The 17,819-nt window shown below is 41.6% G+C and overlaps 2 protein-coding genes across 8 annotated transcripts; one reads left to right on the forward strand and one right to left on the reverse strand.

Annotated features, from left to right (window-relative positions):
- Positions 1 to 124: 124 nt before the first annotated feature.
- On the reverse strand, positions 125 to 1,443 carry SMIM22 (small integral membrane protein 22). Of its 2 annotated transcripts, none has more exons than XM_051964371.1 (4): positions 1,330 to 1,443; positions 728 to 890; positions 443 to 513; positions 125 to 275 (listed from the first exon to the last, which is right to left on the reverse strand). In XM_051964371.1, the coding sequence occupies exons 2-4, from the start codon at positions 888 to 890 to the stop codon at positions 234 to 236; spliced, it is 276 nt and encodes a 91-aa protein (XP_051820331.1). In that variant the 5' UTR covers positions 1,330 to 1,443; the 3' UTR covers positions 125 to 233. The 2 variants fall into 2 exon arrangements, with proteins under 2 accessions (XP_051820331.1, XP_051820341.1); XM_051964381.1 differs by having other exon boundaries at positions 728 to 883; positions 1,330 to 1,433.
- Positions 1,444 to 5,771: 4,328 nt separating this feature from the next.
- SEPTIN12 (septin 12) lies at positions 5,772 to 17,096 on the forward strand. Of its 6 annotated transcripts, none has more exons than XM_051964420.1 (11): positions 5,772 to 5,877; positions 6,160 to 6,222; positions 6,942 to 7,136; positions 7,677 to 7,802; positions 7,977 to 8,058; positions 8,798 to 8,935; positions 9,176 to 9,293; positions 9,575 to 9,670; positions 13,529 to 13,625; positions 13,895 to 13,946; positions 16,345 to 17,096. In XM_051964420.1, the coding sequence occupies exons 3-11, from the start codon at positions 6,971 to 6,973 to the stop codon at positions 16,388 to 16,390; spliced, it is 921 nt and encodes a 306-aa protein (XP_051820380.1). In that variant the 5' UTR covers positions 5,772 to 5,877; positions 6,160 to 6,222; positions 6,942 to 6,970; the 3' UTR covers positions 16,391 to 17,096. The 6 variants fall into 6 exon arrangements, with proteins under 6 accessions (XP_051820380.1, XP_051820389.1, XP_051820358.1 ...); XM_051964429.1 differs by having other exon boundaries at positions 16,392 to 17,096; XM_051964398.1 differs by lacking the exon at positions 16,345 to 17,096 and adding an exon at positions 14,101 to 15,148 and having other exon boundaries at positions 6,160 to 6,287.
- Positions 17,097 to 17,819: the final 723 nt, after the last annotated feature.

Below are 17,819 nucleotides of genomic sequence, written 5' to 3' on the forward strand. Positions count from 1 at the left end.
GCAGAGAGCTATGTATCTAGGGGTGTTAGGAATGCAGCAAGAGCACACCTTATTGTGTGTTTACATGGGGATGAAAAAGGAAGGTGGGAAGAGACTAGATTGCTAAAGAGAAGCTCCAGGGAGATGCAATATGATTTTTTAATGTTGCTTCAATGTATGGGCTATGGAAGAGCTGGTGCTGGTCCTGATTTCAAGCAGTCCGAATCCAAGGCTATCTGGTGAGTGGCGCTGGACTATGGCTCCAAGGCCAAGTTGTCCACTCCCTTAGGTCTTCTCTGCAAGAAAGAGAAGTTTTTATAAAAAGACAGTGTGGTTTAAGCAGTCTACTCCAAAAGAGACCCAACGTGACTAGGATAGTCCCTGGTATGAAAGGGAAATGGGAAAGGAGCTAAGCTGGAGTCTGCGTTCCACTGGAGGGGCTTCGGGGACAGAAGTGGTATACCTTTGGGGGGCTGGAGAAGGTGCAGCAGCAGCAGTGCAGGAGGACAAGGAGCATCAGCACCAGGACGGTTCCTGAGGGGCAGGAGAAAAGATGTCACTGGGATCTTGGCAGGGGAGAGGAAGATGCTTGGATCAGAGAGAATTAGGACTATATCATCCAGGTGGCTTGGAGACACCGGCCACACTGACCCAAGTAGGTGAGAGTAAGTGAAGAAGGACAAGAACAGATGGGAGTGTCAGCTGGCAGGGGTGAGGTGGGGATCTGGAAGGCTGTAGACATACTCACCCACGAAGGTGAAGAAGACGGTGAAGGCTGCAATGTCCCATTCGGACTGAAACAGATTGTGGCTTTTCAGCCTGCCCAGCAGTTGTTGTACCGTCTCCTGCAGCTCACTCTCCACATCCCTGGTGGACGGGGCCATCCCTGCAAGTCCTTGGGCACCTATCATCTCCGCAAGAACACCAAGAGCCTATAGAGCCCAAAATCCCCTTCCCCCAACTTTCCACAGGCTCCAACTCAGCCCAAATCTGGGGGGAAAGACTCCCAGCTCCTTGTGTGACCTTGATCACAACTTCCAGAGGCCTCACATTCTGTAATTCTAATGAGGGAGACAGTCTTTTAAGGTCCCTTCCAGCTCTGGATCTGTGACTGAGGTGAGGCAATCACAAGATCCCAAGGCAGTCCATTCCTTTCCAAGTCTCGCCCAGGACACAGATGCCAACAGGAAGTTTCCATTTCTACCTCTTCCTCCATCCTTTGTTGTCCCTTCACGGAGTACAGAAAACCCAGAGAACCCTAACCTAACTTGATCTCTCCCCTTATTTAACTCCCCCAAATTCCTAAGAAAGTCCCCACTGGTTGCCCCAGTGAAATCTCTATGCTCTTACCTTAGAGAGTACTGTCCTGGCTCGGGGAGAGCACCTCGGCTTCCTGCTTCCTAGTCTGGCTGCACCTGTGGCCACCCAGCTCCTCCTCCAGTCTCAGCCCAGCCCAGCCCAGCCCAGCCCAGCTCAGTAGTAGCTAATGTTTCAGAAATCAGGGAGTTGAGGGTCTAAACAGCGCAGGTTTACCACAGCAACAGACAGAGGGTGAGAAAGGAAAATGCCTCCCCTCCAAAGGGCTGAGCTCTGCAATATCCCAAAATGTGTCCCTAAAAGTCCCTAGAGAAAGTAGGGGTATCTATCGATCACTCATCCTCGGTCTCTCCTTGGACACCCTTCACTCACTCCTAATTCCTGCATCAGGCTTTCTGCCCCAGGAGGAGAGAAGAGATTTTGGAAAGACTCCAAGAATCAGGGAGCAGAGAGAACAGAGGACCCAGGAGGCTACCATGGCATGGTGAGGACTGCAGAAAGGAAGGAGGGCAGGCTTCAGAGTAGCAACTTCAAGAAATCCATCATCAGTAACTCTACTCAGTGTACATTCCTCCACATTCTACCCTAAGGGAAAGACCCATCAGTTAGTAGCCAGGAAACCTGCGTTCTGTCCAACCCAAGTTCTGTCACTGACCGACACCATGACCCCTAACAAATTCTCATTTGCTACCTTTTAGTTTCCTCAGATATAAAATGTGTATAACCCAAGTTTATTGCTTTCTGGGAACAATAATAACAATAGCTTATATAAAAAATAGCACCTACTATGTGCCAGTTGGGCTAAATGCTTTACAAATATCTCATTTGCTCTTCACAGCAACCCTGGGAGGTACAGATTATCCTCATTTTACAATTGAAGAAGCTAAAACAGGTCAAATGATTTGCCCATTGAGTATCCACAGCTAGATTTGAACTGGTCTTAATCTGGGCCTAACTGGAGGTCCAGGATTCCATCTGGGTGCCTCTAATCCCCACTCTGCCTAAATCCCAGGGCTGATAATAAGGACCAAATGAGACAACATATGGGATAGAGACATAGGACTTTAAATTGTTATGTAAATATGAAATATCATAATTTCTGCTAAATACCTGTGGCCCCTTCTTTTTTGTTAGCTTTTAAAGTTTAAAAAAAAAAATTTGGCCTGTCACTTCCCTCAAAAAATGTCCCCTAAGAAGAGCTCAATTAACTGTGGGGTGTGTTTATGATGGATTATTATTGCTCTATGGAAAATGATGAGCGTGATACTCTCAGGGAAAAAAAAAAAAAACCTGGAAAGTTCTCCATGAACCTCAAGCATAGTGAAAGGTACCGTATACAAAGTAATAGCAATGTTCCCCGATGACCAGCTGTGAATGACCTTGCTATTCTCAGTAGAACAATCATCAACAACTACTCTGAAGGACTTATGATAAAAAATCCTATTTATATCCAGAGAAGTAACTGTGTCTGATACAGACTGAAGCATGCTCATTTTCTATTTCTCTCTTTTTTTTTTAACTTCATTTTTCTTGAGGGTTTTATTTTCATTAGGGTGGGAGAGCCATTTTTTTTTTCATAATTTGACTTTTATGGAAATGTTTTGCATAACTTCACAAGCGGTTTCTTAATTGTAGGTACAGATAAGGAGATAACCTAGAATGCAAAAATTTTAAAAACAAATGTTAAAAAATGTTTTTTTTTTAAAATGTAACTGGGGGGAAATATAAAATAAAACAACAAAAAATATAAATTTCAAAATAAAGTTTTTAAAATGCCCCCCAAAATCATAGAATACGCTCCCAGAAAAACAAACAATGATTAAGAACTGATTGATAATACATGCTCCTTGCCATTTTTGTACTTTATTCTTGAGTTCTTTTCACTTTGTTGGTGTTGCACTGATGGGATTAAGACAGCAAGTGATTAATTGTAGGAACTAAATGAACAACAATGACTCCATCTTATGAAAATTCTGGAGCTAACTCAATTCCCTTTCTGTTCAATTATGGGTCTAGTCCAACTTCTGTCCTGTAAGAAAACCTTATTCATTATTGTTCGGTAAGAAATGAGCAGCAGGATGATTTCAGAAAGGCCTGGAGACTTACACGAACTGATGCTGAGTGAAATGGACCAGGAGATCATTACACACTTCAACAACAATACTATATGATGATCAGTTCTGATGGATGTGGCCCTCTTCAGCAATGAGATAAACCAAATCAGTTCCAATAGAACAGTAATGAATTGAACCAGCTACACCCAGCAAAAGAACTCTGGGAGATGACTATGAACCACTACATAGAATTTGCAATCCCTCTATTTTTATCTGCCTGCATTTTTGATTTCCTTCACAGGCTAATTGTACAGTATTTCAGAGTCCAATTCTTTTTGTACAGCAAAATAACTGTTTGGACATGTATGCTTATATTGTATTTAATTTATACTTTAACATATTTAGCATGTATTGATCAACTTGCCATCTGGGAGAGGGGGAGAGGGAAGAAGGGAAAAAATTGAAACAAAAGGTTTGGCAATTGTCAATGCTGTAAAATTACTCATGCATATAACTTGTAAATAAAAAGCTATTAAAAAAAAAAAAAAACCTTATTCAATTGTGCAAATTGGGGGGAGGGAGAAACATTATTGCATTTTTTGAACCTGCCTGGCTAGGAAACTGAACCACCTCTAACTAAGGACCTAGATTATGCTTACAGAAACTCCCAAAAGTCAGAACCAAAGATTAATGCAAGAAGTCTTCTCACAATTGTACATCTCAAGAAACCCGTGTATATCTTATCTGAAAACTAGCCTCAAATAGATCAATCAGTATTGTTTCCATGTTCCTTTGATTGTTTACAGATATTGAGGGAAGTGGGACAACTCTTTTTCTGAATTCAGGAAATCACACTTGTTCACTCTCCCCCTCCCAACTTGTAAAGTCTCTAATTTTTTCTATAATTAAAAATCAGTCTGTCTCTTCCTATATTCAGGGTCCAGGGGTAAGCTGAGAAGATCTAGTCTTGGTTTATTGGGCAATTGCCATGTGTTGCTTAATAAATCAACATGATCAAAAACTCAAACTTTTGTTTTCTCATCATTTCATCTTTCATCTGCCACAGCACTAACATTGAATATTATATATAGCTCAAGTTTTGTTGCCACTGAGTGCCAATTTTTATTTACATTGTGCTCCACGAATGTGTATGTACCTATTATTCTTTGCTGTGACCTCTGTCTCTTACAAAGATTAAAATGGGTGTGTTATTGGATCTGTTTTTTTTTTTTTCTTCTTAGACATACTTTCCATTATTGTTTCTTTTTTCTTTTTTTTTTATAACTTTTTATTGACAGTTCATATGCCAGGGTAATTTTTTACAGCATTATCCCTTGCACTCACTTCTGTTCCGATTTTTCCCCTCCTTCCTTCCACCCCCCTCCCCCAGATGGCAAGCAGTCCTTTACATGTTAAATTTGTTACAGTATATCCTAGATACAATACATGTGTGCAGAACCAAACAGTTCTCTTGTTGCACAGGGAGAATTGGATTCAGAAGGTAAAAATAACCTGGGGGGAAAAAAAATGCAAACACTTTACATTCATTTCCCAGTGTTCCTTCTCTGGGCTGATTCTGTCCATCATGGATTAATTGTTGTTCCTTTTTTCTTATAATTTTCTCCTTAAAAGTTTTCATTATGAAGATGGGAGGCATTCTGAAATATTTCCACAGATACATTTCCCAAATGTATCTTCCCGACTACCATTTATATAGTATTGTGACCTATCATATTTTTTTCCAAACATGAAGATATTTTATTCACATTAAATTTTGGTATTAGCTAATGAAAGTATAGCATCACAGAGCTGTGACAAGGAGACAGGCTTATGGAATCTGATAGAGACCTGGTCAATTTTTTTTAAAGTGAAACTAATTGTCACTGAAATATGTGATGTGTTTCCTGTCTCTTAGACAGGGAAGGAAGGAGAGAGGAGGTTGGATCAAGCCAAATCGTTGGACTGGAGTAGGGAGGGAGCAAACATTAATTGGAAGAGGAAGATTGAGATTGGAGTACAAGGATTTCCCAACTTGCTTCCTCTGCTCCCATTCAAGATCATGGATTTAGATCTGAAAGGGCTTTCTGATAACATGTGATTTTTCCCAGGTCACACAGCTAGTAAATATCAAATCTAAGATTTAAACTCAGGGCTCCTGCTTTTATATCCACTACCCTTTCCACTACATTGAGATGCATATTTATGGGGCAGATGCTATTTAGTATGAACCTTCCAAAGATGCCCGATTTAATGCCCAGTATTCTTCATAACATTACTATCCTAAATAAACACTAGACTTTGTGTCTAACTTGGATGCTTCCTACACCAGGAGAGTCCCAGGCTAGGAAGTTCTTGTGGGGGGCTGGGGGTGGGGGTGGATGTGTAAGAAGGGGGGAAGGGGAGAGGAAGAGCTCAGATTCTTCAGTTAACTGTCATCTACTCCCCCCCCACCCCACTACAGTCATACACTGAACCTCCGAGATCGAGGTGACCTCTCTCCATAGCTGACTCCCTTCAGAGTGACCAGGTGATCAAGAGAGGGCAGCGCTTAGTCTGTCTTTCTCTTTTCCATCTGTCACTGTCTATGTCTCTCTCCTCTGTTGGTCTATCTTTTGTTACCTCTTGTTCATCTGTTTCTCTGTCTAGATTCATTTATATCTTTCTCTTGGTGTCTGTCATTTCTGTCCCTACCTCTCATCTGCCTCAATGTCTCTGTGCTTCTTTCATTGTCTCGTTGCATCTTTTTATTTCTCTTTGTTGTTATCTAATTTCCTTATTTATTTGTCTTCCCAACTCTTACCACCAACAGGATAAATGGACTCTTGGTCAGGAAGAATCTCCCCTTGATGAGTCCCACTTCTTCTACGGGAAGGTGAGCTTGTCACCTTTCCATTGATGGGGACAGATCACCCCTTCCCCACTCTTCAACAGACGAAGGTATATTCTCCAAATGGAATATGCTTCCCAATCAATGAGTCAATCAAGAAGTATTTACTGTGTCTACTATATGCCAGAGATACAAATAGAAAAGTGAAACAGTCCCTGCTGTCAAGAAGCTTACATTCTACAATAACATATGGAATATGTAATACTGGAATATGCCTAGACTTTGACTATTGGTTATTCTAGTGGGAGAGTATATGGAGAAAATATCGAACCTGTAACCAGGCAGGTAGTCAGTGCATTTGAACCCTGTGCAATAACCCATTTGAGGAGAGGAGTAGAAATGAGGTAGTTATGAACTCAGGCTTCTCTCTTTTTTGAAATGGGAGTAGTGATATCTCTAGCTGGGCATTTCCTACGATAAAGGATTTCTTCAACTAATCCACCAATTTACCCAAATCTCCCTGCCATCTCTTTTTCTATTGTTGGTCAGTTATGCTTTACTCCAACCCTTCCTAGAACTTCAGACAACCAAGCTGGTGTTCATAAGGTTTCGTATACCTTGCACAATAAGGGAGAGGTGTCAGAAGTTAGGGATAAAGAAAAAGGAAAAAGCCTCAAAATTGGGGGATCATGATTCAGTTTTGCTCCTGTGTTATGAAGCAAACTATCCTTTTTCCTTTCTCCTCTCCCTTATGACAACAACAGGGTTTGACTGGGCACACAGACCTACCACCATGGCAGGAACCTCAAAACGTCCCACCTCGCCCTGCTCCCCACAACCTTCCAGCCCCAGAGCTTCCTCCTGCGAGATGTTTGGCTATGTGGGGATTGAGGCTGTGCTGGACCAGCTGAAGATCAAAGCTATGAAAACTGGTTTTGAATTCAACATCATGGTTGTTGGTGAGCAAAAGTGAATCAGAGGCCAGAAAGGTGGGAGGGAAAGAGAAAAATAAAAATAAGTTGAAGGGGAGAAGAAAAAGGAATTCAATTCAAGGTTCCCTTAATTCTCCTTAATTCAATTCTCTTCCACTCTGTGGTCCACAAGCCATTCATCAACCTGTGCAAACTCTATGTCCCAATAACCAATCCCTCCATGATTTTATTTCCTTGATCACCATAAGTGTTTAGATTTATATCTCAAAGGGGATCTCAGAGACTCTCTAGTCTAACCTCCCCGCCCTCATTTTACAGATGAGGTCAATGGAGATTAGGTGATTGCCACACAGATATTATCTGATAAAGGCAGTTTTTGAATTTAGGTCTTCTGATTCCCAAGAAAACATCCTTTCTACTGTACCCTGCTGCCTTCAACCATACCCAGGTGTCTGGGCTTAACCTAGTCTGTGACCACACATGCCATTCTGCTCTTCGTTCCATTAGGTATCTCCATTCCCTCCCTATCCCACTGTTCATGAATGTGTCCTTCTGGTATATCCCCAGGGAGGAGTGGATTAGGTAAGTCCACAATGGTAAACACTTTGTTCAAGTCCAAGGTGTGGAAATCATCACCAGTGAACAAGTTGGGACCTTTACCTCAAACCCTTCAACTGCAATCTGTTACCCATAGTGAGTACCCCGTCTTTATCTTCCTCACCCTATTCACCTACCAAGAACTGTCCCAACTTCCCAAAACTGTCCTCCCTCCAGAGATGATCCCCCTCCTTCAACTCTTCCTCTGGTCCTGATAGCTCCTCAGAGTTTGAGGTCCCTCTATGATGCTCCCCAACCCTCCCTCCATAGCAATTGAGGAGAAGGGAGTGAAACTGAAGCTGACAGTGACAGACACACCTGGATTTGGGGACCAGATCAACAATGATAAGTGGTATGTTCCTTCTTGGGAATTCTATCCCTATTTAAGGCACACTTTTCTTTCTGTCCATTTCCCTATTCCTTAAATTTTTGCCATCCTTCCATCTATCCAATGTTTGATACACGATATGGATGGGTAGTGAAATCTAGCTCTGCTTTAGAGAATCCTGTAGCAAGGACAGCTATTTTAAGATCCCTATAGTTAGTGCAAGGAGGGGCTGTGAGAGGCCTGACCATCTTTCATGGTCCAGTTCAAGTCCCACCTTCTCCATAATCACTCAGGCTTCATTGATAACTTCTCCTTCAAATATCCTGAAGTACTAATCTCTGCTATTCTTGCAGAACTTGCTAAAGGTTACCTTGTGTTGCTATTGTCTATGTATGTTTATTCTCATATGGATACCCTACATAAAGGGAATTGTATCTTTGACTATTCTGTAACCTTTATTTCTTATGTAGGGGTGGGGGGGGCGGTGTAAGACAATTGGGGTTAAGTGACTTGCTCAGGGTCACACAGCTACTAAGTTTTAAGTGTCTGAAGATGGATTTGAATTCAGATCCTCTTCAGCGCCAGTGCTCTATCCCCTTTGTCATTTGGCTGCCCCCAGTTCTTAAGTTGCTGTTGGTGATAATCATGGTGGGGGAATGAGAAAGGTGGGATTCCAAAGAACCTCACCATGTATCAGCAGGGTAAGAACGGTTAAATGAGATGCTCAGGAGCTTTTCCATTGTTTTTCCCCTTTCCTTCCCAGTTGGGACCCCATCCTGAACTACATCAATGATCAATATGAGCGCTACCTGCAGGAGGAAGTTCTCATCACTCGGCAGCACCACATCCCTGACACACGAGTGCACATCTGTGTGTACTTTGTGCCTCCCACAGGGCACTGGTGAGGAGAGAGCAAAGGGAAGCTGCCTTTGGCAGGGTGAGGGGATAGCACTTTTAGACATACACACATGAATCGTGGGGCTCTCCTCCGTTAGAGGCCATGTGTCCCTATTCCCTAATCCTCACTAATATTGTTGATTAAAAGCTCCAGGTGTTACCAGAGTCTGGGGTAAAGAGAGGAATCTAGACGATTTGAGCTGGAAAATGGGCTCATTGTCTCCTTCACCTTCCTGCTTCCTAGCCTTCGGCCTCTAGACATTGAGTTTCTGAAGCGTCTATGTCGAGTGGTAAATGTTGTTCCTGTTATTGCCCGGGCAGACAGCCTCACCTTAGAAGAGAGGGAAGCTTTCAGGTGGCAGGTAAGGAGGAACTGGGCCAGACATGGAGGACCATTATCACCAGGATGCTGAACAGTTCAGAGAGCTGACTAGGAGACTTCATTCCCAGGCTTAGGAAAGAGTTTCATTGATAAATGGGAGTAAAGACCCCAGTTGGGAGAGAGATGATCATTTGGATTAGAAGTGGAAAAAACAGGAAAGAGCTTCATTTGGGGTTGTTTGGGAGTTTGGTGGAGAGCCATATCAGAGAGAGATGGTCCATGGCCTGGTAAGGACTGACATTCAATTTCTGCCTCCCTCAGATTCAGGAGGATCTGAAGAACAATGGCATCTTTGTTTACCCCCAGAAGTGCTTTGATGAAGACACTAATGACAAAACTTTGAATGACAAGATCCGGGTGAGGGAGCAAGTGATAACAGTAATGGGATCACCAAAGGGCTGGGGACCTCTCTTTTGGAAAACTACCTCAAAATGGCAGCCTTTTATCCCCTCTTATCTCTCTTTATTACCATGTATATCCAGATCCCATCATTTCAGGTACAAGAAATTATGTTGGGACTGCCAGGTGGAGCATTTGATAGAGCACTAGCCCTTGAGTCAGGAAGACTTGAGTTTAAATGTGACTAAAGACACTTAGTACCTATGTGAATCTGCATTGCCACTCCCCAATAAGCAAACAAATTATGTTCATTTGCATGAGGAACCTGAGAGTCCTACAGCTGGACAATTGATAAGGGTACAATGTGCTTAAAGAGTTACTTCTTGTCCACCTAAAAGAAGGCTTTCTTAGAGATATTATGCTTGTTTCTAATTCCAAATCCTTCTCTATGCAACCTTTGCAGAAGTCTGACCTCTCTTCTGCTTTCATCTGACTTCGCACTACAATCCAAAATCCAGAACCATCTCAAGTTTTCTTGGTTCTTGAAGAAAACAGGCTTTCCACCAAACTCACTATCAACCCCAAGTGAAGTCCTCTCCTGGTTTTCCCACCTTTCATCCAACTGATCAGTCCCTCTCCCAATTGGGGTCTTTATCCTACTTATCGATAAAACTCTTTCCTAAGGGTCTATAGATTCTGCCCTTAAATTCAGTTTCATTTGTATCCCCACGCAGTTCATCATCCCCAGGTAAGTAGTCCCTGGTCCCCCTTTCAAAGGATTTTTACTTTTTTTTTTTTTTTTTTTGCTGAGGCAATTGGGATTAAGTGACTTGCCCAAGGTCACACAATTAGAAGTGTTAAGTGTCTGAGGTCAGATTTGATCAGGTCCTCCTGACTTCAGGGCTGGTGCTTTAACAACTGTACCACCTAGCTGCCCCTCAAAGGATTTTCAACCTATTAGCATGATGTAGTTCAAAGGGTTCAACCTGGTTTCAAAGTTTGGGGTCTGCTACTTTTTTCCTTATGTAACATTGCCCAAGTTACTTTTGCTGCTCTCAATCTCAGTTTCCTCATCTACAAAATGAGCCTCACACTAGAGATTTCTAAAGTTCCTTTCAGCTCTCTGAAGGAGAGAGTGAGGCGGATAAGTTTGTACAGTTCAACTCGCCTCCAAATCAAGACATAAACAATAGCTACAAGGACAAGCAGAGCTGCTGGGAAAAAACCAAACAATTTAGTGTGTCTGAGCAAAGAGTGGACGTTGGTATTTAAATGGATTCACAATAACATACTCTATTAAAGGGTAATTCATGATGCCCTTTTATGCTATTTAATTTTTGTCTATGTCTTTCCATTAATCTTCCGGAAAAAATTCAGCATGATGCAGACCTTTCTTTGGTTCTTTCAACATGTTGTGGATGCTAAAGCAACCCTGCCTTTTATAAGTAATTTATTCATGAATTTATTTATTTATGAATCAACTAGAGTTCAAATCCAGCCTCAAACTCTTACTAGAATGTGTGACTCTGAGTGAATCACTTAACCCAGTTTGCCTCAGACAGGCCCACCTTCTTTTCTGGCCATACATGTTCCTGATAATGTCTTTTCCAATGATTTGATAGACATACTATGAATTTTTACATTGACTTTTGAGTCATCTGTAGTTTTGACTCTACTGGGATCATGTTGTTTGTAAGACATTCCTGGAAAGATCTTGATGTTAATAAAATTAGCCTTGAGGGTTTGGAGCAGCTGGGGTTCAACCAAAGAGTTGTGCAATTTTCCAAGAATGATACAATCTGGTGTCTTCTTCCTACTTAATTGTGGAACATTTCCCAGCTATGACATTATCCAGTTTATGGCATATCTTACTATGTGCTATGAGATAATGGGGATATGAATAGGGATAAAATGCTCTAGGGCTTTTCATTCAGCTACATATGGGATAGGCAATAGGCTTTCCTCATCCACTTCTCCTGCCTCCTATTTGGACAGCTAGACCAATCACTCTTTAGTGATTATCTCATGAAAGGTGTTCTGGAGCTTAAAGCAAGCAACCAAATATCATCCCCAAGGGGAACATAAGAGGCAGCATGTTAGAGTGGACCTAGTACTGGAGTTAGAATCAAGAAGACACCAGTTCAAATCCTGCCTCAGACTCTTCCCATTTGGGTATCTTGGGAAACAGCCTCACTAAATATGTTTCCTTATCTGTAAAAGTAGGATAATTTTAGCATATAGATAGTTATAGGCTCAAGCAAAGTAATGATCATAAGTACTTTGCAAACCTTAAAACATATAATAAAGTCGACAATTGTTTTGTTTTGTTTTTTTGGGGGGGAGGGGCTTCTTTCTTTGGAATTTTCAACACTCGCTCCCTGACATTGACAAACAAGTTCTGCCCATCAGCAAAATTGTAAAATTAGAAAAGTTTCTGTTTAGCCCTCTACCTTCTGTTTTATGGATCTTCTCCTTCTGCAGCTCCAATGGTAACTATTCTTTCTAACCCTTTTATTTCCTCCTTACTTCTTGTTCTCTTTTCTGCTATTAAAATCTATTTGAAAAAAAAAAAAGGCAGGACTTCTTATACTTTTTTCATTTATAAACCCTTTTTGTCCAAAAAATTTTTACATGCCCCTAGTTATATAGATATAAAAATCAAACATTTACTGATAATTATAATTTCACAACCCGTCCTGTTCTGTTAATGAGGCCCCATGTGGGGTTCTAGAAAGTCTTTTACTTCCTGTCTCAAGATAAACTGCCAATCATCCAAATTCTACTGCAGAGGAAACAATTCAGATGGGATGGGCATTTTGAAAGCCAAACATATGCTTTCCTAAAAAATTTGAACAGAGAAGTCATGCAAGTAAGATTTTCATGTGAAGAGAAATGGTGGTTTTCAGGTCTCCTTGAAGAACTTTAGAATTGGTTGCACGACATGGGAAATGCTAACAAAGGACTGGCGCTGGGGCATAGTGTAATGTACCCTCATCAAAGAAGGTGCTGTGATCCATGAGCAAAGCAAAAATGTAATAGCTCAAAAGAAATGAGCTGTGCACATTTACAGACATTTCCACCCCAAATGTTCATATGGATTGTTTGTGTCTGACTTGTGGTAGAACCTTCCAAGATTGTATTTGATCTGAATAGTCAGTCAGACATATTGTGTCATGACCCTGACATTAAAGAACAACCACCTATTCTATTTTTTCCCTCTTGCTCACGCTTTTCTCCGTTCTTTGAAATCTTAGGATTTCAAAAAAAAACTTTTACTCATAGACCTGATTTCTCCCAGTTAATCTAGTTGAAGACTTCCTCCTCTACATAAATACTCCCTCCCCTACACCAGTGTCCCCATTCACTTTTTCCTGCTCAATTTACCTTTTCCCTTTTTGTTCCCCCACCCCAGGTTCCATACTCCCACTAAGCCCTTCAAACTCTTGTCTGCTTTGAGAGGCATAGCTTCCAGGAATAGGGAGGTGAAATAAAATTGTCTTTTGCTCAGGTCAGAACATACCAGGAACATTGTGTTCGATACTGGGTACCACATTTAGCAACAACATTAATAAGCTAGAGAGTGTCCAGAAGAAGGAACCTGGATGATAACAAGAAGCTTGCTTAGTGGGAACATAATAGTTATCTTTGATTATTTGAAGGGCTGTTGTGTGATGGCAGAATACTCCTGTTTAGCCCAGAGAACAGAACCAGAAACAGTGGCTAGAAGTTGCAAAAAGGCAGATCTGAAGTAAAATTTTCCAGAAGGTAGAGATTTGTAGTGGAGATTCCTTTTCAGATATGAATTGGACTAGATGGTTGCTGAAGTTCCTTCTAAAGCTGAAATTCTGTAATCCTGTAATTCTGTAACTACTTCAGGAGAAGATCCCTTTTGCTGTGGTTGGGGCAGATCGTGAACATATGGTTAATGGGAAATGTGTCCTTGGCCGGAAGACAAAATGGGGAATCATTGAAGGTGAGTACAGGATAGGTGGGAGAGGAGAATCTGAGAGGATGTAGAGTATGGCATTAATAATGGTTAGGCTTCAATACTGGGAAAGAAACATTGGTGGAGGAAGGGTTGGTGTTAAAGCTGGCATAGTACCTTGCACATAATTAGGAATCAATAAATATTGATTGATTGAATGAAATGATACCAGGGAAAAAAGAGCCTTTATACTCAATTTGTTCAGTTCTTTAAGCTTCAAGTGCTATGTAAAAGTTGGCTATTTTTTATTATTCCAGTGGAGAACATGGCTCATTGTGAATTCCCACTCCTGAGAGACTTGCTCATCCGGTAAGAGAGAAACTAGGGAGGGTTATGTGGGCACAAAGAAGGGCAGAGACATATTGGGTTCAGTTGGATCCTGAGAGGAAGAGGCCTACATGGGGGAAAGGGAATAAGAGGGTATAGAGAGGTCTGAAGTGACTAGATGGCCTTCTTTCTCAAGCTCCCATATGCAGGACCTTAAAGACATCACCCATAATGTTCACTATGAAAATTATCGAGTACACAGATTAAATGAGAGTCACCTATTAACAAAGGGGGCTGGATGGGTGACCTTGAGCCCACCCACCCGAAGGACCTCTGCTGGAACCAGCCGAAGCCAGCGCTGGAACCGAGAGGACACAGAAAGTGGCTGCTGAATCAATACTACACACAAATCTCTCAAACATCTCATACTCAAATCCCCTTAGACTCTCAATCTCACAACTCTTCTTTATGCTTTACCCTTTTAACCACAATCAGATAAATTTGGGTTCTCTCAAGAAAGCAGGCCTTGGTCCCACCAATTCCAACCATTCTCCTATCTTTGTACTAACTATGGGAGTATCAAGTTAGAAATTTTGCCTTTGAAAAGTTGTGCTTTGTAAATTGCTTGATTTTTGCGCTTCAATGAATTTTTATGAATAAAAATATAACTTTTAAAAAAAGGTTTTTATAACCAAAAGACTCTCTGGGCCCAATTGCCAGGAGTCTTGTAGGATTTGTAGGGTTTCCTTGGCCTCAATCTTACTTTAACCTAGTATAACTTACAAGTTGCATTTGAAACTTGTAATCCCTAAATAAATTACATATTTCCTCATGGACAAGTTATCCATTCCAAACTCCTTTTCAAAACCCACTTTGAGATAACATAGCAAGTAGTTGTTGATTTCACTTGACTATTCACCATGATTACATTTCCCAGAAATCTTCATCTATTTGTTCAATATTGTATATCCTTCATATCTTTCTACCTTTTCCTTCTATCATAAGATACATGTATGTCACAGCTTATTAGGATATTTGAAAAGCTTTGCCTTAACCAGCCTATAGATTAAAACACAAGTAACCCAGAACAGTCTTGAGAGGGAGGAAGATCTTTTACTTTCTGGGTCCCAACGGTAATCAACTTTATCATTAACCAGTATTCACTGAGTATGGCACTTTGTTGAACAAATCATTGCCCTAAATCTTGTACAGGATTAAAATTCATTCCAGGTTCCTTCCACAAATTTTGCAGCCTATATTCTACCTAAAGCATCAGTGGGTATAAGGTAAGAGAGAATGACCCAGCCATTTAATCGCATCTATTACATAAAGCTTTTCCTGATGGCTCCTAGGCCATTTCTCTCTCTGAATTTCCAATGACTTAGGGCAGGGAAAGCACATTGGATTTGGCATTAATGAACATCCTAGGTATGTCATATATCATACCTGCACGTCTTAGGCAAACTCCTTGGGCCTCAGTTTCCTCATTTGTAAAACAAGCGGCTTAGAGCAGTGAGGTACCACAGTGGATAGAGCTTTGGCCCTGGAGTCAGGAGAACCAGAGTTCAAATCCAGCCTCAAACAATTACTAGCTGTGTGACTTTGGGTAAGTCACTTAATCCTGTTTGCCTCCAAAAAACAAAAGTTAAAAGATAAAATGAGGGGTTTGTATTAGATTAGCACTTCTTAAACTTTTTCCACTCTTGATCCCTTTTCAACTGAGAAATTTTTACTCAGCCCCAGGTATACAGTTATATAAAACAGGCATTAAATCAAACATTTACTGATAACAATTCTATGACCTCACATTCAGTTATGAGACCTTTATGTGGCTCATGACCCACAGTTTAAGAAGCTTTATACTAGATGTCTAAGGATTTTTCTAGCTCTAAATTTATGATGAGATGGACTCATTAATAAAAGCATTCACAGTCTGCCTCTTACTACCCTGGACAAAAATCACTTTGGACAAAATTACCTAACTTCCTGGGGCCTCAGTTTCCTCTTCTGTAAGAAGAAAAGATTGGCCTCAATGGGTCTCTGTTCTGTTCCAGGCTTTAAACGGTCACAGGCTAGTCCAGTGATTTCGGTTTGGAACTGGAACAAAATGGAGATACTTGTAGACTGTCTCAACACAAAATGAAATTTACTTAACAGTAGCATGTAAAGGACAAAGACGGATAACATTTATTTAGTCACGTACACTTTCCTTACCTCCATTTTTTCCATATTGGCACTGGGACATTACATTCTACTGGGGAGATGGCTGTGAAGGAATACAATATAACCTCAAGAACTTTAAAAAGATCTGTAATCTCCAGGATGCAGATATTTCCCACTCCCTTATGTCTGTCCATATTGTGCTCTTGTCTATGCCCTCCCATAAGTTCATCACAGAGGGCTCACCCACCATACTGGGAGCTTTCCTTGCTTCCTCCAGGCCTTCCAATTCCAGCTGTTTCCACTTCCTTTGGCTTGTCTCTTGAGATGCTGGTGAAGCTGTGACCACGAATGACTGGCTCCTGCAAGGGATACCCAAAGGACTGGAAGCAGAAATTGGGGTCCCACACCAGCCATGATGGGGGTCATTCTCAACTCGCCCTGTCCCACTCCAGAGAAGGTGCAAGATTGGACACCAGGTCATCTCACATCCTGTGCCTCAGTTTCCACCCTGGGCACTTGGAAGCACTCACAGACCCTTCCTTCTTGGAGACTGGGGGGAGAGGAGGGGGACAGAGGAAGGAATAAAAGAATATCAAAATATTTTAGAGAGAACTATTCCCCAGAGCTAAGGCCCAGCACGAAGGCTGTGTCCTGAGCTTGGCTTAATCCTTTGTGCTCAGGATATCACCCTCTGACAAAGCTCATTGCTTGGAGTAGCACTGGGTGTTTATAGGGATTGAGCTCCCCCTATTACCTGGGGCCATCCCATCACATGTTCACAATCCCTGTTCCTTGTCCCTGCTAAGTACTTCACACCCCATCATAGAACTCTGGGTGTGGCCCAGTCTTCAAGACTTGAGATAGCCCTGTAATCACAGGGGCTTGTGGAAATAGTAACTCAAGACCTAAAAATGATTCACAATCCTGCCCACTTGTGGGCCTGCCTTTGTCCGGCATGTAAAGTCACCCCTAGGAAGGAGGCTTCCAAATTTTTCTCACTTTGAAATTAAACTTGCGTCTATATCCTGATTCTCCTGTTTCTGGTCTGCTTTGTTTCAGCTCCAGCCATCCACAGGCTAGAGGCTGGTTCCGGTCTAATTGACCAAACCATCCCTGCATCTGTCCAAAAAGGGAGGGGGAGAGGGGTAAAAGCAAAATCTTGGACTGAGGCTGGGGGCATGAGGATATACCCGGAGCATCATGGGAAGGAGAGGGACACAATGGCCAGAAAGATAGCCAAGGGCAATGTCCAGCAGCATTCATGAATGTGCACTAGGAGACACAGAAGGCTCTGTCCCTGTTAACTTTAACTCCAGTGTTAATAGGCATCTGACAGAGAATTGGTCTTAGAATCAGATCTGGATTCAAGTGCAATCTCTTAACATCCTGGCTATTTGACCCTTGGCAGTTCAGTTGAATACTATAGATAAATATTCTTCTGAGTACTATAGCACTTTAGCCAATAGGAAAGGGGTGGAGGAAGGAAGGGGAAAACTAGTTTGTCTTATTTTCTGGACTCCTGGAAAAGAGGCAGCTGGGTGGTGAAACAGAAGGCTGGATCAGAAATCAAAAAGACCTGAATTCAAGTACCTCTGATAGTATGTGAACCTGGGCAAGTCACTTAATCTCTGCCTCAGTTTCCTCATCTGTAAAATTGGACTAACACATTGGAGGTTTGTTTGAGGATCAAATGAGAATTGTAATGTGCTTGGTGTAGTAGTTGGCACAAAATTATGGCTACTTAAATGTTAA

The sequence above is a fragment of the Antechinus flavipes genome, chromosome 1 (assembly GCF_016432865.1).
Source record: "Antechinus flavipes isolate AdamAnt ecotype Samford, QLD, Australia chromosome 1, AdamAnt_v2, whole genome shotgun sequence".
NCBI lineage: Eukaryota > Metazoa > Chordata > Mammalia > Dasyuromorphia > Dasyuridae > Antechinus > Antechinus flavipes.

Excerpts from the sequence above, each read along its gene's own strand:
- SMIM22 (XM_051964371.1), bottom strand. The coding sequence starts at position 890 with ATGATAGGTGCCCAAGGACTTGCAGGGATGGCCCCGTCCACCAGGGAT. Across the intron at positions 514-727 it reads CGTCTTCTTCACCTTCGTGG|GAACCGTCCTGGTGCTGATG; the intron begins GTGAGTATGTCT and ends CCTGCCCCTCAG. Across the intron at positions 276-442 it reads CCTTCTCCAGCCCCCCAAAG|AGAAGACCTAAGGGAGTGGA; the intron begins GTATACCACTTC and ends TCTTTCTTGCAG.
- SEPTIN12 (XM_051964398.1), top strand. The coding sequence starts at position 6,971 with ATGGCAGGAACCTCAAAACGTCCCACCTCGCCCTGCTCCCCACAACCT. Across the intron at positions 9,294-9,574 it reads GGGAAGCTTTCAGGTGGCAG|ATTCAGGAGGATCTGAAGAA; the intron begins GTAAGGAGGAAC and ends TGCCTCCCTCAG. Across the intron at positions 9,671-13,528 it reads CTTTGAATGACAAGATCCGG|GAGAAGATCCCTTTTGCTGT; the intron begins GTGAGGGAGCAA and ends TAACTACTTCAG.